The sequence below is a fragment of the Bos javanicus genome, chromosome 4, assembly GCF_032452875.1.
Source record: "Bos javanicus breed banteng chromosome 4, ARS-OSU_banteng_1.0, whole genome shotgun sequence".
NCBI classification, from domain to species: Eukaryota; Metazoa; Chordata; class Mammalia; order Artiodactyla; family Bovidae; genus Bos; species Bos javanicus.
In genome coordinates this window covers 12,562,753-12,586,074 of record NC_083871.1, presented here as the reverse complement: position 1 = coordinate 12,586,074, position 23,322 = coordinate 12,562,753, and the positions used below count along the sequence as shown (strand labels likewise).

At 36.8% G+C, this 23,322-nt stretch overlaps 1 protein-coding gene across 8 annotated transcripts in view; it reads left to right on the top strand.

Moving 5' to 3' along the window:
- SGCE (sarcoglycan epsilon) overlaps positions 1 to 15,647 on the top strand; it is a 71,449-nt gene extending 55,802 nt beyond the window's left edge. For 2 of the 8 annotated variants that reach the window (XM_061413463.1, XM_061413467.1), the window contains 5 exons: positions 646 to 672; positions 1,397 to 1,585; positions 12,204 to 12,247; positions 13,113 to 13,147; positions 15,136 to 15,647. In XM_061413463.1, coding sequence (XP_061269447.1) covers positions 646 to 672; positions 1,397 to 1,585; positions 12,204 to 12,247; positions 13,113 to 13,147; positions 15,136 to 15,186 — 346 coding nt within the window. In that variant the 3' untranslated portion in view covers positions 15,187 to 15,647. The remainder of the gene's footprint in view (positions 1 to 645; positions 673 to 1,396; positions 1,586 to 12,203; positions 12,248 to 13,112; positions 13,148 to 15,135) is intronic. The other 6 variants (XM_061413470.1, XM_061413466.1, XM_061413465.1 and 3 more) reach the window with 3 other exon arrangements.
- Positions 15,648 to 23,322: the final 7,675 nt, after the last annotated feature.

The following is a 23,322-nucleotide window of genomic DNA, read 5'->3' as shown; positions in this document are numbered from 1 at the left end:
CGTCCTGTGTAAGCAGAGACTGTGGAACCTATTGACATGGTAATTGCACTTTAAATAAATTGTCTCAGTCTCAGTTTGATCAGAAATGATGGTTAAGATTTCTTCTTGCAATTTTTCTGGATGTCAAGCAGGGCAGTACAACCTAAATGTTTAAAAGTACCTATGTAGATATATATAAACCTAGGAGTAAATTAATGAAAATAAAATGATAATTTGAGCAATGAGTCTTCACTTCATGAATAGTTAGTGCTTTCAGGACATCTGTGTCAATTAAAATAACCTCCTGAGATTATCTGGAAGTCAGGGTGACAAAGCAAATGATAAAATATTAATAAAGCAGCAAGTAACAAATTCTTCCATTTTTTTCATGTAGCCTGATTTCATTATGTCATAGAATTTATTTCCAAGAGCTCGATGCTTAATCTCCATTTTTTCCCATTTTTTCCTGTGTTTCTCATCAGTATTCCATTTCTGTGTGTGTATTCATCCAAGTAATGTCATAAACCTGCTGGCAAATGCTGCCTGGTTGCATTTAATAGTAACAATGTCAGCATTTCCACCTCATGCGAGATCTGTGCGCATATAGTCTTAATGTTCCAAATTTCAATGCTATTATTTAATTCATAAATTTTGTTTTGTTTCTAGGGAAAAGAGAAACATGCAAACACCAGAGTAAGTGTCTTCTTTCCTGTTATTTTCTTGTCATTTCTTTCTCATGTCTCAGTTGCTCATCACGTGCCATACATGTGTCATGCTTTTTTTTTCATTCATCATCTTTCATAGTTTATTTCATACATGTGAAAGCTGCTTTCTAAATAGAGAAATTTAGGAGGGGTAGAGAATAAAAAAGATGTGAAAACTAAGATTATATAGGTAAAAATTAAACCTAAAATATTTCAGGTTCAGAATATTAACTTGCCATTTATATTATGTGATTTCCCAATCTGCATTTCTATAAACCAGAGAACAGATGAAAAGACCTTTCATACACGTATTCCTGAATCTACAGTAATAACCTACCATAAAATGAAACTTATGTGAGTATATATAAATGCCCCATCAGAAGCAACAGTATAAAAGCTATGGTAGTTTTATATTAATCGTAGAGATTAAATAGAATAGTAGTTTGCTACCTAGGGCTGTAATATTAACACAGTGCTTTATAGCTTAGTTTAACGAGAAATAACATTTATTTAAAAGTTAGTTTCTAATTTTCAGTTTTGTTGTTAAAAGTATGTGAAACTTATCTTTTTCTGAAATAACTTGTAGAATGCCCAAAGTGCAATAACGTTTTCTTATTTAAAAAAAAAAAGATTTTGTAACTTTTTCAAACTGATAATCTGTGGAGCTAATATGTGATTTTAAATCTGTGTTGTTTTATTTCTTTTTGACCTAGCATCCAACTGGTCCATCATAGTGCTATTCAGAAATCTACCAAAGAACTTCGTGACATGTCCAAGAATAGAGAGATAGCATGGCCCCTGTCCACACTTCCTGTATTTCACCCTGTGACTGGAGAAATCATACCCCCTCTACACACAGACAATTATGAGAGCACCAATATGCCGTTGATGCAAACACAGCAGTAAGTGTCCACTTGGAATCGTCACTATTAATGCATGAATGTATCTGCTTAATGTCTTTCAAGACCAGAGCTCTTCATTATGGTTGCATTTGTTTGTTTGTTTATAACTGGAGGAGAAAAGTACCCAAAGAACACTGATAGTGTAGATCCTAACCCCACGGCACATACATAAAATTACTTTGAGGAAATTTTTTTTTTCCTTCACTAGTCTAAACAAGATGACATTCACCTTAATGTTAGCACAATGAATGAACTCACATATGCTTGCTCAAAGATGAGATAACTGTGAAAAGAGAGGCATATCCTAAAGCATAGCAAATTGATTATTTTTTAAAGCTATTATTAGAATTATTTGGTTCTGTTAACCTGTTGTTTAATGTTCTTACCAGAGAGCTATTTAATCTAAATTTTTGCCTCAGGGTTTTTAAGTTTTGGGGTTTTTTTAAAAATGATTTTCTTATATATCAAAATGAATAGTTCCAATTTTGGCTGTAAAGACACTTTAGTACAGACCTTCTCTGTTGTGCTAGAAGGACTGTGGTCAGAAAGCTTGGAGGACACCTTTGTAAGGGGTAGGTGTAGAGGAAATTAGTTGAGGAGATTGCCCATTTGTTCCTGAGAACCCATGATATATCTAGAAACTCTGTTTTAGTGTAAAGAGCTTGTAGGTGAAAGTGTCATTTACTTCGAAGAACACGACTCTTACTTTTTTAAACATATGTTAAAATGGGTTAAATTCAGTTTCCCTAAGGAAGTCACAGTTTACTTTTGAGAGTCTTCTCTTTTTCAGTTGACTTTTGTAAATAGAATGAATATATCTATCCCTCTCACCCCCAAACACACAGACATACATACATACAGAGATACTCACACATAGATATTAGGATAGGATATAAAAGTAACCTCTTACTGGTTAGAGATTTATTTGAACAGCATATTGGGTACATTTTTACTTTGCAAATGCTTGTTTTACAGCCATGTAAATGACATGTGGTAATTTGAAGATTAAATAGTGATTAATATGAGTAGTATAGACAGGCTATAAATTTATCAAAAGATTTTGCCAATCTAAAAGTATTATGAAAGCGTGCCTAGCTAGCTCAGTCAGTAGAGCATGAAACTCTTTAAAAGTATTATGAATATTTTCCTGAAGTCCTCTAGCAGTATGCTCTTATTATTGAATAGGCCAAGGTATGTATTTGTGTGTACGTGTGTGTATGTGTGTGTCTGTGAGTAACTGATTCAATCTATTAGCAGTAGGGAAAATGGCATATGTTTAAAAGTTTGAGTTTTGGAAACAATATTCTATCATTGATATAAATATTAAAGTTTCACAAAATCGAGTTGTACTGAACGGAACTGATGGATTTTTATGTCCTCAAATGGTTAGTGGGGTCACTGTGAAACCTCTTTCTTAGGATTATTAGAAGCCGTTGAGAAAAATTAGGAAATTCAAGAATGTTGAATATTACAGTATCCAAGAATATTGTAATAGTTCACAATTTTGCAATCTCTCCTGTCTTTCTTAGATGACAGGAGAAATTATGAAAAGCTTTATTGTTCATTTTCAAACTGAAAAGAATTGAAGAATTCTTTCAAGTTTCCATTTCTCACATTCTTTCCCTAAGAATGCTAGTAAATGTCAATACCTGTTCTTCAAAGGTTGATATATATCTTCAAAAAAGAAGCAGTCACATAAATTTGATAAACAGGACTTTTTGTTTTTTGGTTTAAACTGGGGGAGTTCTCAGAGCCTTTAGTGTGTTGATATGCCCTGTGAATCCATGGGAAAGGATCAGAAGAGGTAAAGAACGAAGTTTGGGAATCTTCTACTGACAAAATAACAATGCTGTCAAATTTTAGAAGAGAAGAATATTCATTACAATGAATAGGGGAAATTGAATGTGACTTTACAATAAGTCAGTAAAACTTTAAGGGAGGATAAAAGGCTGGGTCATTTTTTAGATGTGCTTTCTAACTATATATGTTGAGAATAAGGATAACTCCTTAAGCTTTATTTTGATTCTCTGTGACTAGGATTTGACAGTGTTGCTACTAATACCCAAGTAAAATAAAATTTCCTGTCTAGTTTATAAATAAATGCATCTTCCTGGTCCTTCCATAACCCCATCAAGACTGTCATTATGTTGATCAGATCTCCCTATTTGCAAATGCAATAGATTATTTTATTGAACTTGCAACAATTTGACCATACATGTATTGTTAAGTCCAGAAAACCTTTATATTATTCATATTTCTGCTAATGGAAAAAGTCCATTAACTAGCACTTCTATATAAATAGGGTACATAGATAATTGATGATGTTCACAATGATTATTCTGAGCCACTGCAAGATCATCAAGTGCGTCTGACTCATCAGAGGAAAATTAAATTACATTCGATGTAGTTTCGGTGTTGAGTGTATATTATCTTTCTTTTATTCTTGGAAATGGATAATATGTGCATGGTCTCTATGGTAACTCTCTATAAGCCAGAATATGTGATTAACCTCATTTTCCAACCATGCCAGAAAATAGGGAATTTATTGTATCGGGTTCATCACAATTGTCCTTTATGCGAATTCAGTTTTTGCTCCTAACCTGTTTTTGAAGGTTTGTTTCAGCTCAGGTACACACATACATAAATATTTTGGTCATTTGGATCAAACTGAATTCTCAGTGTTAAAATGAGATATTATATTTGATGAGGCATTACAGAACTTGATAACCAGGTATATTCTTGGATAGAGCTGCCTGGTATTTATTAAACTTTTTCTAAAAGGGCATGAGTTTCATCTTCACATAGGCATACTGACTGTACTGAATTTATTGTTCATAATGTGGATAGCTACATCATTTTGTATTTATTCTTCAGATTTGACATCAGAAATATTTAGGCATAAGATAGGGTTGCACGTTTATGTTGACTTCTAAGCAAGGCTTAAGAACGTTCAAAGCTTTTCTTCAGAGCTGCATAGAAGCCTGTTTGGGTCTTTTAAAGAAGTCAGTCTGATGTATAGCAAGCCTTGTAGCACTGCAGTCTAGAGAAAGCTGTGTAATGGGGATGCTGCCACTGTCACTTATCAATTACACAACCTTCTTTTTGGTAGAAGGCTTCATATGACTCCAGACTGGCCCCTTAAATTAGATAGTAAAAAATGTTTAATCATTGGCAGATAATAAAATTGAGGTATGGATAAGAGACTTTAAATCAGGTCAAAACCAGGATTAGATTATTTACCAGTCTTGATAGCAAGTCAGCGATAGATGCTGTGATCATTGACCTCTAGGATTTCTGATTCAGGCTACAGGCAATGTGATTGAACAGATAGTAGAAAGGGTAACTGGAGCAGGTCCAGAGACACGGGACTTGCTAGAAAGGAAGTTATTTTCTGTTCCTTCTCCTTTTCAGATTAGACAGACAGCACAGATGAGCTTAAAATTATTACATGTATAGAAATATAAAGCATATTTATTTGATGTTTGCTAATGTCTTTATTGTTCGTGTGTGTGCTTAGCTGTGTCTGACTCTTTTGCCATCCCATGGGCTGTAGCTCACCATACTCCTCTGTTCATGGAATCTTCCAGGCAAAAAATACTGAAGTGGTTTGCCGTTTTCTTCTCCAGGGGATCTTCCCGACCCAGGGATCAAACCCACATCTCTTGTGTCTCCTGCATTGGCAGGCAGACTTTTTTTTACCACTTGCATCACCTAGGAAGCCCCAATGTCTTTATTGGTTAATAAACTTTAATTCTGGAATGATTTAAAAGGTACAGAAAAGTTGCAAAGATAATACAGAGTTCACAGAGGTGCCCCCACCACAGTTCTCCCGTTGTTAACGTCTTACTGTCCCATAATACATGTGTCACAACTAAGAAACCAACATCGCACGCGTGCTATGTCACTTCAGTCACGTCCACCTCTTTGTAGCCCACAGGCTCCTCTGTCCATAGAATTCTCCAGGCAGGAATACTGGAGTGGATTGTCATGCCCTCCTCCAGGGCTTCTTCCTGACCCTGGGATTCAACCTGCATCTCCTATGTATCCTGCATCGGCACTCAGATTCTTTACCACCAGCACCAACTGGGAAGCCCAAGAAACCAACATTTCTGCTTTACTATTAACCAGACTTCAGACTGTTCCCCCCCACCCCCGCCCAGATTTCACTAGTTTTTCCCTCAATGAGCTTTTTCTTCTCCAAGATTCTGTCTAGGACAGAATAATTGGCATATCTCTTTAGTCTCTTCTGCTCTAGGCAGTGTCTTAGACTTTCCTTGTTTCTCATGACCTTGACAGTCTTGAGGAGCACTGGTCAGGTCTTCTGTAAAATGTCCCCCACCCTGAAGTATAGTCAGACTTCTTACATCTGTGTTTAACAGCTTGTCTTTGTAGCTTAGTGAATATGTGACCGTTAATAGGAAGAATTTTTTCCACTAAAAGCAGTTTCCTGACTTATTACAATTTATTGCTAGAAAGCACACTCTCAAGTAATTCTTAAAAGTCAGTTTGCTTTAGGGACTTTGCTGGTGGTCCGTGATTAAGACTCCCCCTTCCAGTGCAAGGGGTGCAAGTTTGATCCCTGGTTGGGAAGCTAAGATCCCACATGCCTCTTGGCCAGAAAACCAAAGCATGAAACAGAAGCAATGTTGTGGCAAATTCAATAAAGACTTTAAAAATTGTGCATATAAAAAAAAAAAAAACTTAAAAATAAGAGTAAATTCTCTTTGCCCAAAGAATCATTTTTGTGATTAGATGTTATGGTTCTTACCAAAGACATAATATCAAAAATATAATATAGTTTTAACTGATGTGTGAGGAACCTGCCTGCCTACGCAGGAGACATAAGAGACGCAGGTTCGATCCCTGGGTCAGGAAGATCCCCGGGAGGAGGGCATGGCAACCCACTCCAGTATTCTCGCCTGGAGATATTCCACAGACAGAGGAGCCTGGCAGACTACATACAGTCCATAGGGTTGCTAAGAGTCAGACACGACTGACGTGACTTAGCACACACGATGTATCTCATCAGATCAGATCAGTCGCTCAGTCGTGTCCGACTCTTTGCGACCCCATGAATCGCAGCACGCCAGGCCCCATAGGTAAGCTTTTATATTCATTTAAATTATGAGCTTCCCTGGTGACTCAGATGATAAAGAATCTGCCTGAAATGCAGGAGATCCGGTTTCAATCCCTAGGTCAGGAAGATCCTCTGGAGAAGGGAATGGCAACCCACTTCAGTATTCTTGCCTGGGAAATCCCATGGACAGAAAAGCCTGGCAGGCTACAGTCCATGGGGATCACAAAGAGTCAGACATGACTGAGCGACTAACACACAGTAATTTAAATTAAGAAAGTCAGATTCCAAGGCATAGAATTTTAGGTCCTAAAAGGACTATTGAGAGATAATCTAGCCTGGTTATCCCCAAACCAAGTTTGAGGCCACACTCCCCTGTGAGACTTTAACAATACAGATCCCAGGGCCCTGCTTCTAGGGTGTATTATGGTGGAGCAGGAAAAATAAAATTGGGAATCCCAGCTTTTAAATATTTGAAGTGCTTCCATTTTAGGATTCAGATTTTCTGGCATTTCTGCTGAGGGTGGTGGGAGGGAAACAGTTTCTCCTAATTCCCCTTGAGGGGTCTGTGCGAAGGAACATGTGGCAGTCTAGACTGTTGGGCTTCGTGAGTTTATTATGCCCATCAACCTCTCTGCTTTCACACTCCCTTAAATTGCAGAAGGGGATGGTGTGGAGAAGTGAGAGGTGAGTGATGACTAGAAAATGATGTCTTAATGGGATGGAGAAATGGTAAACCTTGAAAGGATAAAAACCACCCAGGAAATTGTACTCACTTTGCAGTTTTATGGACAGCATTGACCAGAGGCTCCCCAATATTCAATTTTCTAAAAAATGATTTATTCTTAAATTTATAATGTATCATGCAGTCTTTTTTGGGGTAGATCTGCCTCCTCATTATCTTTTTCTTATACCAACATCAATATCAGTTGATTTTTCCTTCATGGGAGGCATCTTCAATGAAGAGTTTATGTAAGGAATGATAAGGGAAGGTAATCCAGACATTTTCCAGGAAGATTTTACTTGGCTATACCAAAATTTTCCTTATTCATTATGCTAAACGTAACACCTAATCTGGGGTGATTGGGTCTCCCTCAAAACAGGAAGTAGGTTGTGTTTAATCTTTTACAAATTAACGTATAAAAGTAGAATTAAGTCTTCTAATTATAGATATTTAGCAACTAATCATTTTGCTTTTACCTAAAGTATTTTTCCATTTGTCTTCCCTTGGGTACTAGTGAGAACCAACTTCATGGTAAAGTTCCATAAATAAAAAATTAGGTTTCAATAAAAGTTATTATCAGTTGAAGAGACTTTCTGGAGATGAAGATAATAATTTCTTGTTGACAAGAAGTGTCAAGCAGCCAAGGATATGTCAGAGCCATTGACTTTTTAAAAAATTCAGCAAGGATACACTAAAAGCAATAAGTATATCTCTCTGATGGGTTTTGATTCTAGTGATTTTGACTCCATTTTAAACTTGTGGTAGACTTGCTTTTGGCTTTATAAAAGTAGGAGGGAAAAACCTAAAATAAACAAATATCGCCTTTCTTCTTTATATTGCATGTATATTCTACATCGATTTTAACTAAAATTAGATCTTGAAATTTAAAATTGTGGTGATGTTTCCAATTTCTTTGTGTCCTTCCTTCCTTCTTTGAGCCAAATAATGACTTGATTCCTTAGTAAAAGTAGTCATAGGACCCAAATCAGCATTTCTGTAGAAAAGAATTTGTAGAAAATTTAAGGTTTGGTAATACCAGTTTTTGTTGATAATTGAGAAATGCCCCAAAGATGTTACTATTTCGTATTGTTAAATGAATCCATACTAATTCACAAGAGAAGTGTTTTGTGTTCCCCGTTACTAAACTAATGTCATTTGTTTTCAACTCTGGCACAGATTCTGTGGCTTTTATAGAAATCACTTAACCTTTCTTTGCTCTGGATCTTCAAGCAAGTGGGAATATAATGAGTTGATAATCCTCAACCTTACTCATAGAATAACTCTACGGGGTATCCAAGAACATCAAATTACTTTAAAATGGTTATACAAATAATAAATGATTGTGTACTCCCCCTAAATCACTTATTTGTTAATTTGCAAGTTATTACCTTTGCTATCTTAAAGGATAGAGTTTGTGCAATAGCTAATTTACATAATTTTCTATTTAAATACCTGTAATTAATGGTAGTAAAATAGAAAATAATTAATGCTGATAATTCAGAGAATTACAGTTTTTGTAAATCTTTTCTCTACATAGTTCAGTTTACCCATAATAATCTTTCTGTTAGTCCTTTAATAACTTAATTATTCTAAATAGTCTTATGACTTTATAAAGGTCCTTTCTTTGAAGGATTATAGGACTTCTATTTGAAGTCAGACCCCACTCTCCTGTCTAATTGCCTTTAGCAACCTGCTTTCACCAAAGATGAAAACGTTTCCATTTTCTTACTGCATTCTCTGCTCAGCTATAGCGAAGTCAGTAGTGGGGCATTTTTTCAGTATGCCTTAAGCAGCGCTCTTATGAGGTATCCCTTCCGCCTTTAAATGAAATACGTACTTCAAATATGCCCATCATAGGTATATTAACACTCACAGGCTCACACGTAGCCACAAGTTTGAACAACCACAAAATCAGGTATGTGTATACACCTTGGAGACAGAGGAGGTTGAATCTCCACAAATTTTTTGTTGAGCACCTTTTTGTACACACTGTGCTTATATATATGCAACTCATGTAAGTTTCCGTTGAAGTTGCAAGGAGCATATGTACATCGTTAACCAACTGGGACACACGCTGCAGATACTTTTAAATCTCTAAACCAATGTAGCACACACAGTTGCTCATACTTCTCTCAATTTTTTGCTTATTTGTGTGTGGCACTTTCTCAACTAATCAGTTCTCTTCAAACCTAACCAACCCCATAGCTATTTAGAAAGTTGTAGCAGAAGAGGGGGAAAAAATGATGGCTAGAGAAGAAATTACAGGGTATAGATCGACTCAGATCTATGATTTGAAAACTGTGCTCCACAGAAGGGTAAGAGGGCTGACCAGTGTGTGGGGTGGGAGTGGGCGGCAGTCACGTCATTCACAGCTTGATTTCTGAGTTTGGTTATCTTTATCTAGGGTTTTTGAGATTTTCTTTGTCCTATTTGGTGTCTCTGTTTTGTCAAAATGTATTGATTTAATCCATCAATAGGCTAAATAGAGCTAGAGATGATAGGAAATGAGGATGTGTGTGTGTGTGTGTGTGTGTGTGTAAGGTATATTGTATTTGTTTCCAATGTAGAATAGACCCAAAGTTAGTTGTACCTAAGATGTTAAAACAAAACTCTTGTTTCCTCTTGAAGGGGCAAATATCCCCTTCCCAAATGCCAATGAAATTACATTTTTGACTTTGGTAGTAAAGATGTTTGTTCTTCCATCTTTAAATCTATAACTTAATGTCCTTTCCGTGATTTGTAAATTCATCTTTTTACTTTTGTGATCAAAAGCATTTACAAATACATTTTGTGAAGTACTGAAAGAATAAACAAAGAAAAATACTCCTTGAGACCTCACAAGGATAAATAGGGCTGATAGGTAATAGCAAAAAAAAAAAAGAATGTGATTATTGAGATGAATTATAAAGTAACTTTTTCAAACTGAATTAAATTTGATTTTATTTCCTTAACCATATCTTTTAAATAGAATAGAAATTTTTTTAAAAAAATCACTTGAGGTCATTAACATTCCTATGGATTAGTTTAAGAGTTTAAACAATGTTTAACTAGCATGTCCTGTTTTCCAGTTTAGGCCCTTGTATTTGGAGCATAATATTTGCCTGGCTGAAATGATTCAGATCAGTGGTTTTCAAACTCTGTTTCTTGGAGGTTTCTTTAAAATGCCTTAGGGGCCAGCATGAGAGGCAAAGGAAACAAAGGAGACGGCATTCCTGGCTCCCTTGTTTCAACCCAGGCAACCTCACATTTATCTCTTTTGTACATCAAGAGTTCTGCTTAAGATTTCAATTAAAAGGAATTCCATTCCTGAAGAGAAACAAAAAAACCTTGAAAATCCCTGGCTTAAAATCTAAGCCCTATTGACTCCTAGAATTTCTTCTACACGGAATCTAAACTGTACATTTTTGTAAACTAGTTTTCATATCATAATATGAAAATGAGTGGGTGAATGTGTGTCAGTGAACATGCACGTTACATTAATCTTTTTAAGTATCTTCATTTTTGTATGTGTTCATTCAAACGTTGTATGCTTACTGCTAGGGGTACTATACAAAATAGGAACATTCTTATTGTTAAGGCACTTTGGGGCAATTAAATATTAAGTGAGGAGAAGTACAGTGAGAACATGTGTATGAAAGCATGCTGAATGGTAACCTAATTGGGGAAGGAATGCCTGGAGAGGACAGAGGCATAGAAGAGGTGGTACTTGAGATGTTACTTTCTAAATTAAAAGTAATAAGTTAAATATTTTAATTAACATTCCTTGTGGGATACTTTAAATTATGGGAGTAACAAGAGGCCACTCTAACAAATTTTGGGTTGAGTTTGCAAGGATAAATGAGGGCTAGTTGGCGGCAAGAGGTCACAGAGGCCATGGTGGTGGTGGTTCCGTTTCAAGCAGTGCAGGGAGGGCTCCATATAGGAGCTAGGTATGTTGGGTTGGACTTCTGCACCACACTAAGAAACTTGAAACTTAATTCACAGGTAGGTATAAGGAAATAATGAAATGTGTTCATTTGAATGACATAGTCAGATTTGTGCCTTGGAGGATCATCTGGCTGCAGTGTGCACAGTAAGTGATGAGGAAACAAGAACGGGAATGAGGAAACAATTCAGACCAGTTGCAAAAACCCAAATGAGAAATGGTGATGGCTTCCACCAAGGCAGCAGTAGAGATGGGGAGATGTGAACAGATTCACAGGAGACTGAGGAGACTCATGAAGGGTTCCCAAGTGATTGGATGTGGGGACTGAATGAGGGGGGAGAGTCAGTGAGGATTTCTGTACTTTTGACTTGTCCAGCTGGTGGATAGCCAGTGTCATTTCCTGGAAGTTGGAGGGAGGAGCACGGACTTGGCACAGTGACTGAAGATGGTGATACATGTTGTTCTGTGAGTGTGTACATGTGATCTAGACCTGGATCTGAAAGTGTACAGGTTATAGGCATGCAGCCAGGAGTCCCTGTGTTCACATCTTTATCTACCACTTCCTAGCTATGTAGCCTTGAACCTCGGCCTACTTCCTCATCTGTAAATTGGGAAAAATAATATTGATACCTACCTCCTTGTGTTCTCATGAGATAAAATTTAACAGGTAGCAGAAACTCCCTGAATCTTATCAAATATTGTTATTATTCATCTTTCTCAGACCTCGGTTTCCTCATCCATAAACTTGTGAGGGTTGGGGGACCATGTTTGTGCTGGATTAGATGATTTCTGGGGTCCTTTCTAGCTATGAAGTTTTTCATTCTAATGTGCCTGCTCTCTGTTTACATGTGTGTGAATAAAAACAGTTTTACTAAAAAATGTTAATCATTTCTAGGAACTTGCCACATCAGACTCAGATTCCCCAACAGCAGACTACAGGTGAGTACTAAAAATAGTAAGTTGATGTTTATGAATGAAGCTAATAGATTAAAAGATTGTTTAGTAGTAGATAATTTATGAAGCTTTAGCTCTACCAAGTAAGGCAAAACAGTCGTGTCATTCTTTAATCAGAGTTAGAACCTCAGGATAATAGCTTAGATTATTGCATAGATTGGCATCAGAGTGATAAACACAGCGTAAATGATCTTAAAGCAAAAGCATCCATGGAGGTCCTGTCTAATTAAGGAAGGCTGAATAAAATCCCCTTCCTTCAGCAAAGCTCCCTATTCTTCCCCTTGGTATGAAAGATTCTTAGCTTGGATGCTTCCAGGATTTGTCTCAGTAAGTGAGCAGCTTGAAACTGACTCTTACAAAAGAAAACCATTGTGGCTAATCAGTGAGGCTTCAGGGGGATAAAGGAAAAATGGTTGGCCTGGTTTTAATGCAGCTTTAAAAAGCTGTTATAACATGACCAATAACAAGATGGCGGACAATTCTCCCTGTTTCCCTAAGACTTGCTTTCTTTAAGTTTATTTCTTTCAAGTGTCCCTAAAAATATTCCACAGCCAATTATTTCATTCATCTCTGTACCAAGTAGATAACTTATTCATGATTGTCTTCTAATTAGTGGTTGATTCCTAGTTCTAATTGCCAAGCAACCAGTAATGCCTTTGTAGCTCTTTTGGAAAAGCAAGAGAAGTTTTAAAACTGTAAGTTGGATGTGGAATTCTGAGTATGAATAGTGGTATTGTGGTGGGGAAGCTATTAAGTAAGTCTCGTTAAAACTTTAGGCACATATAGAAAATCTGTGCATATTTTCATTCAAAAAATTATCTTCTCTATTAATGCTTTCGGGGAATTTAAGGAGATTTTCGTTTGACAACTTTTCAAAGATTTGAGGCAAGTATAATGAAGTTGTTCATCAGATTTTAAGTATGAGATAACGTTTATACGAATTTTCCCCAGAGTTTTGATTGCTATGTTTTAATTAAATGTTAACATGTTTCAACAAGACTGTTCAATATATTGATGCAGTGATTCTATTGTGTGAGTGTTCAGGTGATTGATGAAGGAACAAACTGCTATAAATGTGCCTAAAGAGCAAAGAAATAAATGAGTCCTTACTACCACTAATTTCATGACTTTTTTTCAAGAGATAAAATTTTAAAAGGGTATTTCTACAGTGAAAATGCTAGAACTTCTTCCTCATAGGCTTCAATCTCTCCTAAGATGTCTTTCCTCTGTTTCTTAATTATTTCAGACAAGGAATGAAGGAAGATAATATCTAGAAAAATAGTAAATATTCTTTTGAATATATACAAAATCTAGATTTTACTTCTCTCCCCTCCCATTGGGGGAAATAAAGAAACCTAAGTATATGATGTTAGAGAGATTTATTTAATAGTTGCATAAATTCTTAGCAAGTAGACTTGTTAGCTTGCTACATTTTAGTAATAGGCACCATTTCCAAATTAAAAGACAATTTATGCCTGAGCAAGTGTTATAAGAGCCAATGAATTTCCCTAGGGGGATTTTAGGTTGTTCAGCCTAATTTTCTAAGTTATTTTTCTAAAACAGGTTTTGGGAAACAAGCATTTTGCTTGAGTCAGGAAAGCTTTCATCTCCTTTTTAGTTAACACTATAGCCTATTACCTTCTTGTTTTCTTATATTTTTCTGTTATTTGGGGTATATTATTGCACCATCTCTTCTTGGTTATTTTCGACTCGTTCTCGTTTTCAGTGAGTCCCCAAAGTACCTAAATGCTAAAGGGAGAGAAACCACCCTAGCATCTTTTATAATTGTGATAGATTGTTGTGTTTCTTCCTCTGATAAATGTAACACCAAATAGACTTGTGACTCCTGGAGAGAAGAGCTAAATGGGCACGTTACACTCCTTACTCCCTTTCTATTCATTTGAATGAAAAAATAAAGTTTGTTTATCAATTTTATTCCATTCTGTGTGCACATGTGTAGATTCAGTGCTATGGATGTGTCAAAATTTCCATGGGCACAACTTTGCTGTCCCTCCATCCTGGTTATCTTAGTATCACAAGGAGGCAACAACATTTGTGCAGGGTTTACATAATTTGCTTTTTGCAAGTACCTCAAAGCATTATGTTGGTATCACAGTTTTCTTTATGAAGGTGATTTAAGCACAGTGTTTGTCTCTTGGATATCAAGATATTTTATTTGAGCTTCCTCTATGGAATTTGCCAATGGAGAGTATATTTTGAAGTTTGTTTTCTTTAGTTAGTTGTTTTCTCTTAAAAGATCATCAGAACTTTAAGAAATGAACTAACTGCTGGGGTTGTAATCCTGCACTTACGCACTGGCTCAGATAATAGAGCAGTTAAGAGCTGACAGTAAGTAGTAATACCATTTAGACCAGCCGAAGCCATCAGTTCTGACATCCCTTCAGATTCTCTCATTTTCTCTGTCCTTTCTACCCACATGATTTTTTCTAAAGAGCTGTGATTAAACAATGCAGTCATACATCCCACAGTCAGAACCCATTCTTTTTGTTTATTGTGGGAGGAATTTTCAGACCATACCTTTTGAGAAATATAAAACATTATAACTTTGACCCAAGAGTGAAAGTCGTTCAGTCATGTCTGACTCTTTGCAACCCCGTGGACTATACAGTCCATGGAATTGTCTAGGACAGAATACTGGAGTGGGTAGTCTTTTCCTTCTCCAGGAAGGAGAGGACTAATTTAGACTTTCCTCTTTTTTTTCTTGTTGTTGTTGAAAACCAAATGCAAAGAAATAATGCAACATAATTATGTTAAGAAGATAGAAAATTACACCTTGCTATAATTTGTTTTGCTCAAAGTCTAAAAGTTGTCCATGTCTAACTCACACTCATATTCATTCTTACATATTGCAGGTAAATGGTATTCCTGAAGAAAGAAAACTAACCGAAGCAATGAATTTGTAATCAGATAATATAGCACTTTTGCGTGTGTGAGTGCTCAGTCACTCAATTGTGTCCAACTCTTTGGGACCCCATGGAATGTAGCCCACCAGGTTCCTCTGTCCATGGGGTTTTCCAGGCAAGAATACTGGAGTGGGTTGCCATACCCTCCTCCAGGAAATCTTCCTGACCCAGGAATTGAACCCATATCTCCTGCATTGCAAGTGGATTCTTTACCACTTAAGCCACCTGGGAAGTCTTAATATAGCACTTTCATTTTTTTCTCTCTTCCAATAATGCATGAGCTTTTCTGACATATGGTATGCATGTTGACAGTATTAAGTATATACCAAATAATATACAATATAACATTCATTTTACTAATTTTTTTTGTACTTAAGGCATTTTTGACAATTTGTAAAACATTGATGACTTTATATTTGTTACGATAAAAAGTGATCTTTAAAATAAATATTATTAATGAAGCCTGATGTGTGGCAAAATTTACTTCAGAAACTATTTGATAGCCTCCTGTATAAGTAGGAATCTTTTATTGCTAAGAACAGGTTCACCTATTTATTCTTTATTTAATGAGATTTTTATTAAGCACTTCCTGTAATATATGAATGTATGCTTTTGTGTTCCAAGTAAGTAACACATTTACTTAAATAGCATTGTGGCCCATAAAGCTTATTCTTTCATATACTGCTTCTTGGAGTGTTGTAGGGTAAACGCGGTTCTTTGGATCTGACAGTTCAGATCTACAGTTCATGAAGGGCCGCCCAGACTGCATATTTACCCTGACTCTGTAATCACATATTTGGTTTTAGAAGCATGCCAGGAGTTGTTGCTCAAAAAGAGAACAGTTGCCTGCTGATGATGACATGAAGTAGCTCCAAAACCCCAGGATCTCCTGTGGTAACACTACTTTCAAGGCTTAGCAGAGTGTCTTGATAACATATTGGCCTGCTTCCTGCATCATGGACACTATCAGATCAGTGCGTCCATCAGACAAGCTCAGAGGCTGTCTGGGAAACCTTGTGGTCTAGACCATCTGGAAAATCTCCTCTTAATCTGCTCTGGGCAGATTTCTGTATTACCTATTAATTAATTGCTCAGAGGTACACAAATGCTATGTAAATCTGATTCGAGAATCCAAAAAGATTCCCCATCAGTGTTGTGTGCCACGACTTGTCTTCCACTTAGGGGGGCATACTCTATCATGTCCTTGACATTGAAACTTCTCCTCCCAGGCACACCTTCCTGGGACTTAACAGAGAATGTGGTGTTGGTGGTTTAGTCACGAATCACGTCTGACTCTTACAACTCTATATAGACTATAGCCTGCCAGGCTACTCTGTCCATGGGATTTCCAGGCAAGAATGCTGGAGTGGGTTGCCATTCCCTTCTCTAGGGGATTTTCCCTACCCAGGGATTGAACCTGCATCTCCTGTGTCCCCTTCATTGGCAGGTGGATTCTTTACCACTAGCACCACCTAGGAAGCCCTGAGCACTCATGAGTCAGCTACAGTTTGTGTTACAGTTTTCCCTCCAATGGCTAGCAAAAGGGTAGGGTACATAAGGTTGAGTGTTCGCCACAACCTAATGGACAGAAAAAGGCAGGGATGGTATCTTATTCACATTTCACAAAATTAAAATGTTATTTATGTTTTATTGAAACCTTACCACGTTATTAACAAATCTCATGTTTTAAAAGATTGTACATGGGCAACAAGGATTTCCGTGGTTAGATCATCTCACTTTATGTTCCATTAATAGGCTGCAGTTCATCATAGGTAATTTATCACGTAGTTTTCATATTGATGTTTATATTTGTTAATATCGTGGCAGCGATGGTGGCGTGCTGCTTGGATCTTCTTTCAGGAAAGAATTTGCCATTCAGCTGCGAGGAGAGTGGTTAGCTGAGAGCTTCCAGTTGTTAGCACCTTCAGGATCCGCTTTTGGCCTTTGAAGAAAGGCAGAGCCTTCCTGGGCAGTTGCCCTCTAGCCATGACTGAGCACGGTCTGAGTCCTAGGGCCTGGTGTGTGTGTGTGTGTGTGTGTGTGTATGTGTGTGTGTGCACGTGTGCTCAGTCATATCTGACTCTTTGCGACCCCATGGACTGTTGCCTGCCAGGCTCCTCTGTCCATGGGATTCTCCAGACAAGAATACTGGAGTGGGAAATCTTTATTTTGAAGCTTTCTATTGGATTGCCTGTGACTGTCAGATGTATGTTGTGGTCAGATGACCTCCTTCCCAATCCTGCTTCCTCTCCACCCCCTTTCCTTTCAGAGATGTCAGATTCCCATCATTGGGTTGAAGATTTTCCCTGAGGTTGAAGATTTTCCTTGCCCATTTCTGCTTCCATCCCCTCTTAACTGTCACAGCTTTGGTCCTAATAAACATTTGAACTCGCAATTCCATTTCAGCATCTACTTTCCAGAGGCTCCAACTGATCATTATGATACTTCTTTACATTCCCAATGTAAAGACCCACAAATGTAATGTAGGTCTTTGTAATGACCCACAAATGTGGATCAATGGTTCAAAAATGGCTCACTGAAGGAAAAAAGTGATAAAAAAATAAGCACCTTATATAAGTACACAAACTATAATTCAAAACAATGCCATGGACATAAGAAATGATTCGGGCTCCCATTTAAAATATAGACTATAAATCTCTACGTACTGGAATACATGATTTTTGGTGTGGATTTTACATCAAAGAAGCCCAAACAGAAAAGTGCCAGCCTTAAAAGTGGATTTTATTGGGTCAGAAATCTGTTCCCTCAATAACTAGTTTGTTGTCTGTTTTGACTAATGTCTGTTTTTGCATCCTTTTCAAACAATACATAATTCCTTTTTAATAAACCAATTGGGAATGAAACTGATTGAATTTATAGATAAATTCAGCACAGAAGTAGTGAATTAGCTTGGTTCTCCCCAGAACAGGCCATTCATTTTGGGAGGTAATCCCAGGAAGCCAGAGTATAGAAGCAGAAAGGGTTGAGGAGGTTAGGAAGACAATGAAGGGTATGTCATTGACTCTGGCTATTCTGGAAAGCATAACTCAGTCCTACTGGGATCCTCTAGTGAACTGTGTAGCATGAACCTCGGAATTTTCCCACCATGTGACAGAGGTTTAGACATTTCATTCACCGATTCACCATCTTGTAGATGAGTTGCTCGGTGGGGCATTAACTCCCCTGCACTGGTGGGCTCTGGCTGGGTGAGATGCTGGTGCTCTGGAGAAAAACCTGGGGTAGAGCAGCTCACAGATGCTATGGACACTGGAGGTGAGAAACTCAGAAAGCTGAATGAGCTTTTAGCAAAATGTCTTGATCAAGGATTGTTGACAGTCAGGGTTTAAAGGCAATTATTATCACTAGTACTTATTAGCTGACATTTCAGTCCACAGCCTTGCACGACATGCCAATTAACTTGTGGTATACATGAGAGTCATATGTAAGGGAGAATTGCCTGATCAGTTTTTGCTCTATCTTTGAGGTCTCATGCCTCGATTTTCACATAGGATTGATTTTCATGTAGGGAAAAGATTACGTTGTGAATTGTGTTGATGTGACAAACACATCCCAAAATCTGTGTCTTAACACTGTGAAAGTTTACTGTTCAGTCACATGAGAGCCCACCACCCCTATGTCAGCCTTGCTCTGTGCATGTATGATTTGGAACACGTGATATCCAGGACTTCTATGGAATAGGAAATTAAAGCCGAAAGGTCTCGTGGATTGTTTGTAAGAGATGGGCTTCGAAATGGCTTCTATCCCTCTTATCTGTACTCTACTGGCTGGTAATATCTTATTACCCAGACATAATCGTCATGGACGCTGGGAAATGCAGTCTTCCTGTTTACTCAGGAAGAAAAGCTGGTGTGGTGAACACAAGCGCTGTCCCACAGATGTGGACTGGACACAGCATGTGACCAGTGCTCATGGATTAACAGCTACGTGTGAAAATGAAGGACATACGCAGGGAAGTAATTCTGCCATCCCGGTGACCTAATTTGTCAAATAGCGTTTTTAGTTCAGTGGGATTAAAGACAAGAAAGAAACTGCCTAGGTATAAAAATCAAGCTAAAAAAAACACATTTTGGAGAAATACTGCATTGAATTATTATAGAAAAATACGTGATTTTAAGTTCACAGTCCTTATCTGCTATTTCCAAATCCAAAGGTATCAATTTTTTAAATAGCTTCATAGAAAATCCATTTAATGATAGAACTTGACCTGAACAAAAAGGAATGCTTATCCTTCTCAATCCTATTTGGTATGAGTCTTTGCTATAGGAAGTTTAACATTTATTATAGGGTATTGCCCTTACCCTATTGACTATGTTACATAATATAAGGAACATACCTTATATTAATTGCACTTAAAGAATCTTAATATTAAAATATACCTCTTCTCAAGAGTTTTCAGTAATGTACTGTGGACTTAAGTCAGTAATTTTATAAATAATATATTTAATGACTTTTGTATGACAAGTTTATTTTTATTGCCTAAATTTGGGGGTCCATGTATGTGTCTAAAGCAAATTAAGTACTAAAACAATAAGGCAAGATTGAGATAAATTTGTCTAACAATAATATATTTTCCTGTTCCTTTTTTCCCCCTCAAATCATCTCAAAATTTCTTATTGGATTTAGTATCAGGTCATTTCATTCATTCATTCAGTGAGTATTTATTTAGGATCTGTTATGTTCTGGGCATGGACTTACGCTTGGTAAATAAGATGGACATAATGTTACGAAAGACAATAAACAAAGTCTAGTACACTGGCGCTAGTTGGTGTTAAATAAATATTTGTTGACGGAATTAATCTAATGTTAATAAGTAAAGGCTATGAAGGTTAAAGCAGTGTTGCAATAGGGAATGAAGAAGGGAGGTGCTTAGATTAAATGATGAAAATAGGTCTATCTTAAGGGAAAACATTTAAGATAAAATTGGAAAGATGATCACATGCCAGTCATGGTTAGCATTTGTATCAGATGAAATAGCATGAAAATGGACCCAGAACACCTTCTTATGCCAGAAAATTTTTAAGGGTCCAAAGAATAATGGAGGTTTACCCAAGAGAATTCAGGAGCCAGCTGGAAGGGGCTCACACTGCCCGTATATAGGACCATTTGGGTAACAAAATTAGTATAGTAATATATTATAAACTATAGATCAGAGTCCCTGAATCTACACTGATAAAAAATGAGTGAATGCGTGCATGCATGAATGAATAAATGCCTCATTACAGTAGAATATCAGCTAATGTAGAAGATAATGATGGCATTAGCAAATCATCATTTTGGAACCACCACAGAGGTAACTGTTTAACACAAGAATCATAGATAATTAAGTAGAAACCAAGATCTGGATACTAGCTATTCTAGGGTGTCATTGCTTCTGAGTCCTCCCAATGAACACAGCTAGAAAATATGAAGATGTATATATGTACACACACACATCTTCTCTATCTCCGCAGTAAAATAGGATGTTTACATAGTCTCAAAATATCTCCCTATAATGTAATGATTAAGTACTATATTAGTTTCCTGAAGCTGCTCTAATATAGTATCAAAATCTGGGTGGCTTAAGACAACAGAATTTTCTGTCTCACAGTTCCGCAGGCTAGCAGCTGAAATCCACATGCCAGCAGGGCCATGCTCCTTCCACAACCTTAGGGGAGAATCCTTTCCTGCTTCTTTCTAGTTTCTGGTGGTTTGCTGGCCATCTTGGCATTCCTTCCTTGCACTGCATCCCTTCACTCTCTATCGTCACATGGCATTCTCTCCTTCTGAGTCTGTGTCTTTTCTGTTCTCATAAGGACACCAAATCGGATTAAGGGCTGACTCTATTTCAGTGTGACTTCTTAACTATTACATCTGCAACAACCTTATTTCCAAATAAATTCACTTCTGAGGTGCTGGGAGTTAGGACTTCACTGTAACTTTTTATTTCCCCACATTTAATGTATTAATTGTCAAAATGCTTTCAAGAAGGTAAGACCAAACTGTGTTTCTTATTTAGTTGCTAAGTTGTGTCCCACTCTCTTCAACTCCATGAGTTGTAGCTCACCAGGCTCCTCTGTCCTTGGGATTTCTCAGGCAAGAATACTGGAATGGGTTGCCATTTCCTTCTCCAGGAGATCTTTCTGACCCAGGGATCAAACCTGTGTTTCCTGCATTGGCAGGCAGATTCTTTGCTGCTGAGCCACCAGGGAAACACAGCCCAATACCAAGCTATACTCCAATAAGAAAACAAAAAGATTATAATGTCAATTTACACCCTAATCCATGCAAAGGCTGGTTGGCAAAGATGACAATAATGATAATATTCATTGCTACTATTGGTTCTAATTAATATATATAATTTTTACACATAAGATTGTTTATTGCAGCAAAATTTTGCAAGTATTTTTAATACCACAAATGAGAGAGTGAATAAATTGTGGTACTTTCCTACAACCATTTAAAATGAATGTAGATTTACAAAGCCATCTTCTTAAAAAATTCTTTTTAATTTTGTATTGGAGTATAGCAGATTATCAGCATTGTGATATTTTCAGGTGGACAGCAAAGGGACTAAGCCATACATATGCATGTATCCATTCTCCCCCAAACTCCCCTCCCACCCAGGCTGCCACCTAACATTGAACAGAGTTCCTGTGCTATTAGGTCCTGTTGGTTATCCATTTTAAATATGGTAGTGTGTACATGTTGATTCCAAGTTATCTAACAATTCCTTCCACCCATCCTTCCCCCCAGCAACCTGTAAGTTTGTTTGCTAATTAATATTTGTTTGATTACCATTAAAGACGAACATTTTTTACACAGTGTTCTGGCCATCTTGTTTTTTCTTCTTACTGTATAACAAAAACCACACATAGTATTAAATTTGCAATCTTAACTGTTTCTAACTGTACAGTTCAATCATGTTAACTGTATTCAGGTTGTAGAGCAACAGATTTCTGGAACTTTGTCATCTTCCAAAATTGAAACTGTATAATCATTAAAGACTAATTTCTCCTCCCCCTTGTCTCAGTCTTTGGCAACTACCTTTCTACTTTCTATTATGATTTTTGACTATTTCATGTGAATGGAATAATATAGTATCTGTCCTTTTATGACTGGCTTATTTCAGGTAGCCTAATGTCCTGAAGTTCCTTCTTGGTGTAGCATATGACAGGATTTCCTTCTTTTTTTAAGATAGCCTAATATTTCATTGTATATCTATATCACATTTTCTTTATCCATTCATCTGTTGATAGACATTTGATTTGCTTCAACCCCTTGGCTATTGAAAATAATAGAGCAGTGAATAAGTGAATATGGATATGTAAATATCTCTTCAATATCCTGCTTTGATCAATATATCTTAACAATAACCTTGGCAAAAAGCAGTAACTTTACTGTAAAAAAAAAGTATGAAAGACACTTTGAACCAAGCTATTAAAGTTACCATCAGCAGTAATTAATGGGACAAGTTGATACCACATGCTTCCAGAAAGAACGCAACAAAAGAACCACCATTTCTGTGATATTCTTGCCAAAAATGCCTATCCTAAATCTAGACAAGAAGAAATATCTGATAACACCGAAATGAGGGATGTTCTATGAAATAACTGGCCTTATTGTTCAAAAGTATCAAGCTCATTGATATATATATCTGAGGAACTCGAGATTAAAAGAGACTAACCAAATGCAATGTGTATCTTGAGCTGGAATTCTCAGCTCTTTTAGAAAATAAATTTTATAGCTAGAGAAATAGATATATACGTAGAAATAAAAATTCAAGTGTGATAAAATATTAATGTTTCATAAATTTGAGTATGTGGTAAAGTTATACTGTATTTAAAATGCTTTGCAAATCTGAAATTATCTCAAAATAAAATTCTTAAAGATAGCACTAACTAAAATGTTAAGAACGGATAAAAGAACAAGGGGTTAAATGTAGAGGAAAGAGGAGCAACTTTTGAGAATGCAGATGAGGAAGCAAAAACAGAACTATTTGTCTTTGAGAAATATTTTGTATACAGAACTGATGAGATTTGTTGAAGACTTGAAAATGTGGGGAAAGGAGGAACAAAAATAATTTCTGGAGCTTTGTCCTAGTTCTTGGGTATATTTTTTTATTTACTGAGTTTGAAA